This window comes from Stenella coeruleoalba, assembly GCF_951394435.1.
Source record: "Stenella coeruleoalba genome assembly, chromosome: 13".
Taxonomy (NCBI): Eukaryota; Metazoa; Chordata; class Mammalia; order Artiodactyla; family Delphinidae; genus Stenella; species Stenella coeruleoalba.
The window spans coordinates 39085638-39098725 of record NC_137159.1 but is presented as its reverse complement, the minus strand read 5'-3'; the positions used below and the strand labels follow the sequence as shown (position 1 = coordinate 39098725).

The window sequence follows — 13088 nt, the reverse complement described above, 5'->3', positions numbered from 1 at the left end:
TTTTAAAAGTAATGTTCCTATTAGAAGAAATGTATTATTTCTATTTCATTTTAGTAAAAATTCTATATTTAGAATATATTTAGAAATCTATTTCCATTTTATTTTATTATTTTTTTTTTGCGGTACGCGGGCCTCTCACTGTTGTGGCCTCTCCCGTTGTGGAGCACAGGCTCCGGACGCGCAGGCTCAGCAGCCATGGCTCACGGGCCTAGCCGCTCCACGGCATGTGGGATCTTCCCGGACCGGGGCACGAACCCACGTCCCCTGCATCGACAGGTGGACTCTCAACCACTGCGCCACCAGGGAAGCCCTCCATTTTATTTTAAATGAAGTAAAATACATCCTGAGCCAGTGGCTCAGGTAAAAATTAGTAATTAAATTGGTTACGCTGAATAAGACACATATAAGCAGATTGTGGTGGTGAATTATGTTAAAAATTATTAAGACAGGCCTTAGTATAAAGGGGAAGAGTGATATGAGATGAGGTCAGCAGCACTTAGGGGCTGTTTAAGTCATAGCAAGGAGTGTATACTTTATTCTAGGTGGAATGGAAGCAGAGGAGCGGCATGATCTGATTTGTTTTTAAGAGCTCAGTCTATTCTGTGTGGAGAATAGACTAAGAATATAAGAAGCAAGACCTGTTAGAAGTCTAGTGCAGCAGTCTAGTGAGAGATGAAAGGCTTTGGACTAGAGTGGAGGCAGGGGAGCTTGAAGGAAGTAGATGGATTCAGAATATGTTAATAGAAAGATTTGACAGATTTTCAAATGGAATGATGTGGCAAGAGAGAAAGTATTTTAGGATAATTACTAGGTTTTAAGGTTGAGCAACTAAGTGTGCTAGTTTCATTAATAGAGAGGGCAATGACTGGGGTGAGGGGAATCAGGAGATGGGTTTGGGTCTTGTTAAGATTATTTAATATATTTAATATACTTCTTGGACACACAGGTAGGATGGCAAGGAGCTAGTTGGATATGTAAGTCTGAAGTTTAGGTCAGAGGTCAGGGCTTAAAATAGAAATATAAGAGTAGGTGAGGTTTGAAACCATGGAAGTGAATGAGATTTCCTAGCAATACCATATGCTCTCCCCTGAATGGCAGTGGTACCTTTACTGTAAATCAGGAGACTATACGTGTGAGGTCTCTTTCTGAATTCTCCATTTTGTTCTGTTCATTTCTTTGTCTGTACTTTTATCAGTAGCACACTGTCTTAAGTACAGTAGGTTTCTAATGTTTTTTGGTATCTAGTAATATGAATTCTCCAGCTTTGCCTTCCTTCAAGATTGATGTCTTGGTCATTTTTTTTTTTTTTTTTTTTTGCGGTACACGGGCTTGTCACTGTTGTGGCCTCTCCCCTTGCGTAGCACAGGCTCTGGACGCACAGGCTCAGCGGCCATGGCTCAGGGGCCTAGCCGCTCCGCGGGATGTGGGATCTTCCCAGACCAGGGCATGAACCCATGTCCCCCGCATCGGCAGGCGGACTCTCATCCACTGCACTACCAGGGAAGCCCTGTCTTGGTCATTTTGTATATTTTGCATTTCCATATGAATTTTGTAATCAGCCTGCCCATTTTCTCTTCTTTCCCTCTCATACACACACACAACCCTGCAGATTTGAGGGTTAATATTCAACCTGTAGATTTGGAAAGAGACATCTTAATAATATTGAGTCTTTCAGTTCATGAACACGGTATAACCCTCCACTTATTTTAGCAATGTTTTATAGTTTTTAGTGAGAGATACTTTTCCTTTTTTAACTAAATTTATTCTTAGGCATTTGAATTTTTTGGTGCTATTGTAAAAGCTATTTTTATTTATTTTATTTTCTAATTGTTAGCAAGAGAGTATTGATAAAGACTGTCCAACATTTGGAGTTTCAACAAGGGAGGAGCCAGTGAGGAGCCTGAGAAGGAGGAGCTAGGGGGTCAAAGGGAAGGCAAAAGGAAAGAGGGTTTCAAAAAGGAGGAAGTGATTAAGTGGTCAAATGTGTGGAATGCTGCTACCCTGTAGGGTAAGATGAGAACAGAAATGTGGCCAGTTGGATTTAAACAACTTTTTTCCAGATGTTTTGCTCTGAATGATTGCAGAAAAATTCAGCAGTAGCTATTATAGATAGGTAGGCTCAAGAAATGATTTTTTTTTAAGAAGGGAGATACTAGATTATATTTATATATGCTGATCAGGATGATTCCTTATAGTGGGAGAAATTGATAGTGCAGGGAATTATCTAAGAGTTTAGTCCTTAAGGGGAATGAGACACAGGGGAATTATCCAAGAGCTAAATACTTGAAAATGGAATCAGGATCCTAAATCCAGATTGGCCTTTAATAGCAGTCATTACTTGAGAGAAAATGGAGACAGTCAGGGTGTACACTTGGAGTTAATGACATACTTAGAAGACTTAAAGTTCATGCAGAACATTATTATATTATGCATAGTAATAAAGTATTAACATTTATTGAATATTTAATACTGTCTGGCACTCTTTAAAAGACTATCTCATTTAACCCTCATAAAATCTTATGCATTTGAAATTACTAGCCCCATTTCATAGAGGGAGAAAATAAGGTTCAAAGATGTTAAGTTGCCAAAGAGCACATACCAAATTATTGATAGACCCAGGATTGTTAAATTTCCAAAATTCTCGGTCTTGAATATTCCTTAACAAAGGACTGAAAGAGGGGTAGATATCCATTTGTCTCATTTTTCTTGTAAAAATGGATTCTTGATCAGGCAGTTCTCATTAGTAGGTTTATTTACTTAGAACACTAAATATTTATTATAAATTCCCAAGGAAGGGCTCTCTAAGGATTTATTAGTCTTATTTTCTACATGTGCAGATAGGTCAGTGTTTATTTTCATCACTATCAAGTAACTTTAATAAAGTAGATATAAAAAATTAATTTGTTGGTCATTTGTTCTTAATAGTAAACTTTTTTGTAAGAAGATTGAGAGACTGTTTGATCCAGAATACTTGAATCCAGATTCTCAGAATAATGCAGCAACATTATACAGGTACAGTGATATGTTTTTCTTTGGTATGCTATTTTGGTATGCTTTAATTTTACTACATTTGAAATTTTCTTCTTGGATGTTTTTGTATCTTCTTTTTTGTTGTTTTTTAATTTTTAAAATTTTAATACAATTTTTATTTTATTTTTTAAATATTTATTTATTTATTTATTTATTTTGGCTGCACCCAGTCTTAGTTGTGGCACACAGGATCTTTAGTTGCAGCATGAGGGATCCTTTAGTTGTGGCATGCAGACTTCTTCAGTTGCGGCATGTGAACTCTTAGTTGTGGCATGCATGCAGGATCTAGTTCTCTGACCAGGGATCGAACCTGGGCCCCCTGCATTGGTAGCGTGAAGTCTTACCCACTGGACCACCAGGGAAGTCCCAAATTTTTTATACAATTTTTAAAGTTTACTTTCCATTTACAGTTATTACACAATATTGGCTATATTCCTTGTGTTGTACAATACATCCCTGAGCCTATCTTATACCCAATAGTTTGTATCTCCCACTCCCCCACCTCTATTTTGCCCCTCCCTACCCTTTCCCCACTGGTAACCACTAGTCTGTTCTCTGTATCTGTGAGTCTGCTTCCTTTTTGTTATATTCACTGGTTTGTTGTATTTTTTAGATTCCACATATGAGTGATAACATATAGCATTTGTCTTTCTTTGTCTGACTTATTTCACTTAGCATGATGCCCTCCAAGTCTATGTATGTTGCTGCAAATGACAAAATTTCATTTTTTATGGCTGAGTAATATTCCATTGTGTGTGTGTGTGTGTGTGTGTGTGTGTGTGTGTGTGTGTGTGTATACCACATCTTCTTTATCCATTCATCTGTTGATGGAACTTAGGTTGCTTACATATCTTGGCTATTACAAATAATGCTGCTATGAACATTGGGGGGTGCATGTATCTTTTTAAATTAGTTTTTTGGTTTTCTTTTTTTTTTTTTGATATATGCCCAGGAGTGGAATTGCTGGGTCATATGGTAGTTCTATTTTTAGTTTTTTGAGAAACCTCCATACTGTTTCCACAGTGGCAGCACCAATTTACATTCCCACTAACAATGTACAGGGGTTCCCTTTTCTCCACATCCTTGCCAACATTTGTTATTTATGTTCTTTTTGATGATATCCATTCTGTTGGATGTGAGGTGATATCTCATCGTGGTCATGATTTTCATTTCCCTGATGATTAGATGTTGAACATCTTTTCATGTGCCTTTTGGCCATCTGTATTTCCTCTTTGGAAAAATGTCAATTCAGTTCCTCTGCCCATTTTTTAATCGGGTTGTTTGTTTTTTTTGATTGTATCTTTGTGTTATAGATGCTGTTTGTGTAAGAAACTTTTAACAAAAGAAACAGAAAGAAGAATTCCTTGCATTCCTGGAAAAATCAATGTGGATCAACATGGAAATATTATCTACATTCATATAAGGTGTAGTGAAAATAAAATACAGCTTTTTAAATGTGAATTAATAGTGTATTTATTAAAAGCAAAACTACTCTTATAAGGAATAGGATAATATCTTTTCTGCAATGATCCAACTTTGATTTAGAAAGATGCTACTTTCAAAACAAAATTGTTGTAAAAGCTTTATTTTATCTTGAAAGATATTCTGATCAGTGCCATTAAAATGATTTCTTTTCACTAACAGATTTTAGTTATCTATTATATAAGTGTTTTTGAGAAGACAACCAAATTTACTTTCAGATAAATTTTGGTGAGTGACGCAAATTGTCTTTAAAATTGGATTTTTTGTAATTTATTCTTCATACTTTGTCAGTATTCCATTAATGCATCGTCCTTTTTAATTCCCCTTTAAGTTCAAAACTGGTTCTCATCCTGAGTTGGGGAGTAGGGAGAGAGTGTTATAAATCGGTAGAATGTCTCAGGATAACAAAAACTTCAAAATATGTATGTATATTCTCTGACAGTATCCTACTGCTAGGAATTTATTCAGAGAGGTAATGTTGATTTGTGAAAGCACTTAATAAGGACATTTATTGCTCTATATAAATAAGAAAAAGTAAAAAAAACACTCAAATGATTAAGTGAACTAAGATATATCCATAAAATAGTATATCTATATAAAACATCTAATCAATTCTTAATGTGCAGCCTTTGAGAATGTAAAAGAATATATACTCACACAGAAAATTGTTAGTGGTAAATTAAATAAGAAAAAACAGGTTATAAAACAGAACTAGAAACATGTTCACTAAAATGTTAACTGCGGTTTTACCTTTGAGTGATAGTATTATGGATGATTTTCGTTTGCTTTTTGCTTTTTTTCCTATATTAAAAATGTACAGTACTTTTACTAAAGAAAAAACCCTACAAATGTTAGGTTTCATATTTTAAACATTAAAACAGAAACCCAGAGAAACACATGACATTTGACCCTAGTGTTAATAATAGCACAGTCAACATTAAAATATTTCATTTTTCTCTCCATATAATAAAGGGAATATACATTAGTTACTATAAGCACTTGGGATTTTTTTTTAATACAGCAGGTTCTTATTCGTCATCAATTTATACACATCAGTGTACATGTTAATCCCAATCGCCCAATTCATCACACCACCATCCCCACCCTCCCCGCGGCTTTCTCCCCTTGGTGTGCATACATTTGTTCTCTACATCTGTGTCTCAACTTCTGCCCTGCAAACCGGTTCATCTGTACCATTTTTCTAGGTTCCACATACATGCGTTAATATACGATATTTGTTTTGCTCTTCCTGACTGACTTCACTCTGTGTGACAGTTTCTAGATCCATCCATGTCTCAACAAATGACCTAATTTCGTTCCTTTTTATGGCTGAGTAATATTCCATTGTATATATGTACCACATCTTCTTTATCCATTCGTCTGTCGATGGGCATTTAGGTTGCTTCCATGACCTGGCTATTGTCAGTAGTGCTGCAATGAACATTGGGGTGCATGTGTCTTTTTGAATTATGGTTTTCTCTGGGTATATGCCCAGTAGTGGGATTGCTGGGTCATATGGTAATTCTATTTTTAGTTTTTAAAGGAACCTGCATACTGTTCTCCATAGTGGCTGTATCAATTTACATTCCCACCAACAGTGCAAGAGGGTTCCCTTTTCTCCACACCCTCTCCAGCATTTGTTGTTTGTGGATTTTCTGATGATGCCCATTCTAAATGGTGTGAGGTGATACCTCATTGTAGTTTTGATTTGCATTTCTCTAATAATTAGTGATGTTGAGCAGCTTTTCATGTGCTTTTTGGCAATCTGTATGTCTCCTTTGGAGAAATGTCTATTTAGGTCTTCTGCCCATTTTTGGATTGGGTTGTTTGCTTTTTTAATATTGAGCTGCATGAGCTGTTTATATATTTTGGAGATTAATCCTTTGTCCATTGATTCGTTTGCAAATATTTTCTCCCATTCTGAGGGTTGTCTTTTCGTCTTGTTTATGGTTTCCTTTGCTGTGCAAAAGCTTTGAGGTTTCATTAGGTCCCATTTGTTTATTTTTGTTTTTATTTCCATTACTCTAGGAGGTGGATCAAAAAAGATCTCGCTGTGATTTATGTCAAAGAGTGTTCTTCCTATGCTTTCCTCTAAGAATTTTATAGTGTCTGGCCTTACATTTAGGTCTTTAATCCATTTTGAGTTTATTTTTGTGTGTGGTGTTAGGGAGTGTTCTAATTTCATTCTTTTACATGTAGCTGTCCAGTTTTCCCAGCACCACTTATTGAAGAGACTGTCTTTTCTCCATTGTATATCCTTGCCTCCTTTATCAAATTTTATACTTTTTTATCTTGAGACTTGATTTACGTTTTGAAAATTACTTCCATTTTGACAGCAATAAGTATTAATATTACTATGTGAATAAATGGATATTAACTTCGACATCCAGTTTTGTTGTTTTATTCAAAGTATTTTCCTGCAAATCAGTTGTGGATGACATTTTTCAAAAATGTCTTTAACCTAAAACAGATGTAATTTCTAATAACATGATGGCATTTTGTTATTTATTGAACTAAGGACAAAACTAACAAAAGTTCAAAAAGATTGGGGACTTAGACAAAAATAGGAACCTGTTACATATGACCATAGCAAATGGAGTTATAAGCCTTGCCTGTTTTTTTATAAGTTTATATCACATAACTTACAAATGTGTTATTACCAAGACCTGATTCTTCATTAATTTATTACTCAACGACTAGAAAATGCCTTGTGAAAATAATATAAAGAACTAATACATTAATGGAATGTTTAGAATCACCAATATTTAATAATTATTTTATAGTATGTACAATTAGAATAAAAGGTTCCATTTAGCAACATAAGCCTAAGTTCCAACTGTTAGCCTGCTCAAACTATATTTAATTTATAACGCTTTATCTAGCGTAGTAAAATAATTTGGCGTTCAGTCTGTCACAACTTTTTCTGTTGTCCACAGGAAAAAAAAAGAATAAACAAACTCCCAAATGAAATTTTACCTACCATTCAGTGTAGTCCATTCCACAGCCATCTTTTGGGGAACGTTCTTGGAAATATGTCACAAATTTTAAAATATTTGTTTGAACTAAATTGTTTATATTGCTTGAGTGTAAAATAATATAACAACTGAAGCTCTTTTCCCCAGAGATAAGACTTGGGATGTTCATGAGTATTTGAATAGTCTTTCTGAAGAATTAAAATCTTGGAGAGATGTATATTGGCGCTTGTGGGGAACAGTCAACTGGCTAACTTGTTCAAGATGTTATCAGGTGAGTTTTGTCTTTTTTTAATATCCTGCTCTGCAAACATTGAGAGCAGGCTCTTTTGATATATGCTGTTTAATTAGGGTGTGTTTGTACAATATCTGACATCTTTTTAAGAAACTAGTGTCAAAACGATGGTGCTATTAAACATTGCTTGCATCTGACTTCATTTCTCTTACTATGGTTCTTCCTCTATTTTATTTCCATTGCTGAAACAATCAATGACTTGATGAATTTTTATAAAACCAACAGGTTTTAAGTGATCAAATCCATTTTTTTAATGGAAAAAAGATAACAGAATTCTCACTGCCTTTCATTATTTCCAGCCAAACTGTTTCTCTGTTAGTCCATAAATTTCTTTAGAAATTCAGAAACACCCTTGCAGATAGGATACTAATGAGATATGCCCTTCTTGTTAAAATAATTGTGTTACCAGAAAGGTTTTGTTCATTTTCTTCTAAATGAAGTCTATCATAAAAGCACAAGAAAGCTTGCTATTTGAAGGTACCTATAATAAATCCTTTTCTAGAATAAATAGATCTTTATTGGTTGCAGTCATTCCAAATTAGTCTTATGTATAAATCCAGAGTGTTCTACGTAAAATTTTTTTCAATCCCTCAGGTCTCCCAGCCCCCAGTTCTTTTCCTCTCTCACTTGGGTAATTATTTTCAGTAGAAGGAAGGAAGAGCAGTGGACTCCCTATGTCCCCACAATTTTTAAAATCTTGATTTATTAAAGTATAATTTACATACAGTAAAATTTATCCTTTTGTGAGGTTTGACAAACTCATACAGTCATGTAACTACCATCACAATCAAAGCATAGACCACTTCTGTCAGCCTAAAAAATTCCCTCGTGCCCGTTTTTAGTCAATTCCTTCTTCCACCCCAGGCTCTGACAACCACTGTTCTGTTTACTGTCTCTATAGTTTTGACTTTTCCAGAATGTCATATAACTAGAATCATACAGTTTTAGCTTTTTTTTTTTTTTTTTTTTGCGGTACGCGGGCCTCTCACTGTTGTGGCCTCTCCTGTTGCGGAGCCCGGGCTCCGGACGCGCAGGCTCAGCGGCCATGGCTCACGGGCCCAGCCGCTCCGCAGCATGTGGGATCTTCCCAGACCGGGGCACGAACCCGTGTCCCCTGCATCGGCAGGCGGACTCAACCACTGCGCCACCAGGGCAGCCCAGTTTTAGCTTTCTGAGTCTAGCTTCTTTTACTTAGGAAAATGGATTTGAAATTTATTCACATTTTTGTATCTATCAATTTGTTCCTTTTTAGCCTTAGGTAGTAGTCCATCATATGAATATATCCCAGTATGTTTATTCACTTACCAGCAAAGGACTGTAGGTGTTTCTAGTTTGGGGCCATTATGAAGAAAGCATCTATAAACATTCCCTTACAGGCTTTCATGTGAATATGTTTCTCTCGGGTAGTTACCTAGAAGTAGGATCGCTGGATTGATGGTAAATGTAAGCTTAACATTTACCATGCCTAACAGTTTCCCAAAGTCCCTGAACCACTTTGCATTCCTTCCAGCTATGCATGGGAGTTCCAGTTACCCCACATCTTCACTAGCACTTGATATTGTCAGGTTGGTTTTTTGGTGTGTTGTTGTTTTTTTTTTAACTTAATAGCTGTGTAGTGGTCCTCCCCACAATGGAGTGTTGCTTATAATCAAGGATATTAGGCTTCTAAAACCTGACTTGTTTAGCATGTCAGAATGCAGAAAATTTGAAGGATTTTTTTCTCTTCTTCATAGGAAATTAAGTCTTGATTTATAATATTTAATATTTTACTATGGAGAGTTCATAAACTCATAAAATAGTTTGTATGCAAAATACTTTGTATGAGTGTACACCTTATAGCTTTTATCAGATGCAGAAAATTTTAATTAAAATCTATTATTTGAAAATCATAATTGGAACTAACAACTAAGAATTCTGAATTATAGACTATCCTTTCTTGCTTTTGTGTTCAGGATCTCAGGATCTTTTTATTTTCTTTAAATTATCTTACTAACTTATAAATGTATCTGAAACATGACTATTAATTTTACAATTAAACTTCGATAAGATTTTCACCAGTGATTCAAGGTTACTCCATAGTTGTCACTAATACTGATGCTAAGTATTTACCTTAAAAAAATATGTCAAAGAATAAGTGAGGCAAATTTTTATTTAATTTTTTCCATTGGAAAACCTCTTATGTGATTGGCCAATTATAAAATTAGATGTACATCAAGATCAATTTAACTCATCTGAACTTAGTGTTTTTGATTTTGTTTTTTAATAGCTGTATTGAGGTATAATTACGTGCCATAAAAATCACTCACTTTAAGTGTACAATTTACTGATTTTTAATAAATTTACAGAGTTGTGCAACCATCACCACCATCTAACTTTAGTACATTTCCATCACCCCAGAAAGATCCCTCATGTCCATTTGCTGCCATTCCCCAACGCTGTCTCACTTTTAACACCAGGCAACCACAAATCTGCCTTGTGTCTCTAGAGATTTGCCTTTTCTGTGCATTTTATGTGATGGAACATACAGTATGTGGTCTTGAGTGAAGTATTTTTGAGATGTATAATTTCATTGTGGGAATAATACTTGATTTTACGTATTTCTTTTATTCAGGCTTTTCTGTGTATAGAGTTTTCACATTGTCAATATCACTCAGAAACAGTGATTTATCCTACTGCAGGAAGTTCGCTAAGTTCTGTTGGCACTGGAATCTATCCCTGCTGTAACCAAAAGGTTCTTCGGTTTGACCCCACTCAGCTTACAAAGGTAAATTTTGAATGTTGCCCTTTTGTAATTACAGCACTCACTAACACTTTGTATTTAAGTCTTTTCCTCTTTTATTGTTTTTAAAATGTAAATATACATTCATGTAGAAGAGACTTAAAGCAATGCATAGGTAAGTATAGTAAAAAATAGAAATCTCTCTTCACACCACTCCCTCATTCTACATCTCTTCTTAGAGGTAACCACTGTTCACAGTTCCTTTCAGACCTTGTTTTATACGTTTCAGGCACAAACTATATGTTGTTTTTCATTCTGGAAATAGGATCAGACTATTCATGTTATTCTTTAGTTTGCCTTTTTCACTCAATAATATAATTAGGTGACCATTCTGTGTAATATTAACTGCTGTGTAATACTCCAAGCTGTGCGTATTTCACAATTTATTTAACCAGTCTCCTATCGATGAACATTTAGGTTGTTTCCAGATTAATAATATTACAGTGTTGCAGTGAACATCCTTGCACATATATCTTGGTGGAATATATGAGTATTGCTCTAGGTTAGAGTCCTTGATCACTCACATTCTTGGAAATGTTATGTAATTAAGTTTCGTGAATGGACGAAAGGAACCTTCAGGTCTTCATCATCATCATCCATACAGTAAATATTTATGAAGTGCCAAAGTTGTGTCGCAGACTGTGCAAGGCAGAGAGTAGTGTGTAAAACTGGGTAGTTTCTGCCTCCATGGAGCTTACAGTTCAGGCAATAATGTCAAAAGGGCGGGGGGGGGGAAAGCAGGCAAAGGAATGTTTGAAGAATTTCTGTAATAGGCTGGTTTGATCTGGACCTTGAAATCAGGGAAAGCCTCCCTCCGTAAGGAGTTGGCACAGAGATCTGAAGGGTGGGTAGGAGTATGTGAGGCAAAGAGGAAGGGAAAGAGCCCTTTGGTCAGAACAGCAAGGCCAAAAGGAACACAGTGGGTAAATGAGACTGAAAGAAACTGTGCCTGTTGTAAAAAACATGCATGGCTGAAGACGGGGCTGGAGAGGTCAGCAGGTGTCAGCCATGCAGGGGCGGGACCTCCTAGTCTGTGCTTTAGTTTCTCCTTTATTTCAGATTTTGAAAATATCAATTGTTTGTGGAGAACGGCTTAGGGAATAGTCAGTAGAGTCAGGTACAAGGGGAACTATCAGAGTAGTCTTAGGGAGATGACGGTGACTTGGACTAGGGCTGTGGAGACAGAAATGGATGAATTCAGTATTTAGGAAGTAAAACTGAATTGACCTATTGGATTATTTCACAGAGGGGATTGGAGGAGTCAGGGATGACTCAGTTTCTTGCTTCTGCTACTGGATAGATGGTGGTGCTATTCACTGAGGAGGAAAACAACAGGCGAATCAGGTCTGGAGAGGAGCTCACGAGTTCTGTTCTGGACATTTTGAGTTTGAGGTACTTTATGAGATAACCAGGCAAAGAGTGTTAGATACGTGGGTTTTGGTGCTTAGAGAGTGGCTAGGCCATAGATAATAATTTCTAAGTCTTGCAAATAAGTGATAATTGAAGCCAGCAGGTATAGGTGAGCATAAGAGCAGAGGGTCTACAACAGAGCCTAGAGAAACTCCAACATTTATTGGTTGGATAGAGAAGCATGATCCTGCAAAGGAGAATGATCAGGAGGGGACAGAGTAAACCAAGAATGTTGTCATGAAAGTCAAGGGAGCAGTATTTGAAGATGGAGAGAGTGTCCACGATGCCAATTATTGCTAAGAGGTCAAATAAAATAATGAAAGAAATGTGTCTTTTGGCTTTGGTGACCTGGAATTCTTAAGTGCGAAGAACTGTTTTGATGGAGTGCTAGATTCAGAAGCCAGATTAGTATGGGTTGAGGAGTGAGTAGAAGAAAAGCAAATGGAAACAGTGTGATTAACAACTCTTTTGGGAAATTTGAGAAGGGGAGAAGATGGATCAATAATTAGGTTATGGATATTTATTGTTTCTGTCTTTTAAAAAAATTTTTTATTGGAGTATAGTTGATTTACAATGTTGTGTTAGTTTCAGGTGTATAGCAAAGTGAATCAGTTATGCATATACATGTATCTGCTCTTTTTTAGATTCTTTTCTCATGTAGGTCATTACAGAGTTTTGTTTTTTTAATATTTATTTATTTGGCTGTGCTGGGTCTTAGCACACAGGATCTTCGTTGCCGCATGTGGGATCTTTTAGTTGTGGCATGCAGGATCTTTGTTGCAGCATGTGAGGTCTAGCTCCCTGACCAGGGGTAGAACACAGGCCCCCTGCATTGGGAGCACAGGATCTTAACCACTGGACCACCAGGAAAGTCCCATTACAGAGTATTGAATAGAGTTCCCTGTGCTATACAGTAGGTCCTTATCAGTTATCTATTTTATATATAGTAGTGTGTATATGTCAGTCCCAATATCCGTTTTCTACATCTGTGACTCTATTTCTGTTTTGTAAATAAGTTCATTTATACCATTTTTTTAGATTCAACTTATAAGCAATATCATATGATATTTGTCTTTCTCTGTCTGACTTACTTCACTCAGTGTGACAATCTCTAGGTCCA

General features: G+C 36.1%; 1 protein-coding gene across 7 annotated transcripts in view; it reads left to right on the top strand.

Annotated features, from left to right (window-relative positions):
• SANBR (SANT and BTB domain regulator of CSR) overlaps positions 1–13088 on the top strand; it is a 70174-nt gene that overhangs the window by 20779 nt on the left and 36307 nt on the right. For 6 of the 7 annotated variants that reach the window (XR_013831015.1, XR_013831016.1, XR_013831017.1 and 3 more), the window contains 4 exons: positions 2926–3012; positions 4344–4454; positions 7635–7758; positions 10391–10543. Coding sequence is in view for 4 of the 7 variants with exons in the window: in XM_079940697.1 (XP_079796823.1) it covers positions 2926–3012; positions 4344–4454; positions 7635–7758; positions 10391–10543 (475 nt within the window). In the remaining 3 variants the exon portion in view is untranslated. The remainder of the gene's footprint in view (positions 1–2925; positions 3013–4343; positions 4455–7634; positions 7759–10390; positions 10544–13088) is intronic. The other variant, XM_079940699.1, reaches the window with a different exon arrangement.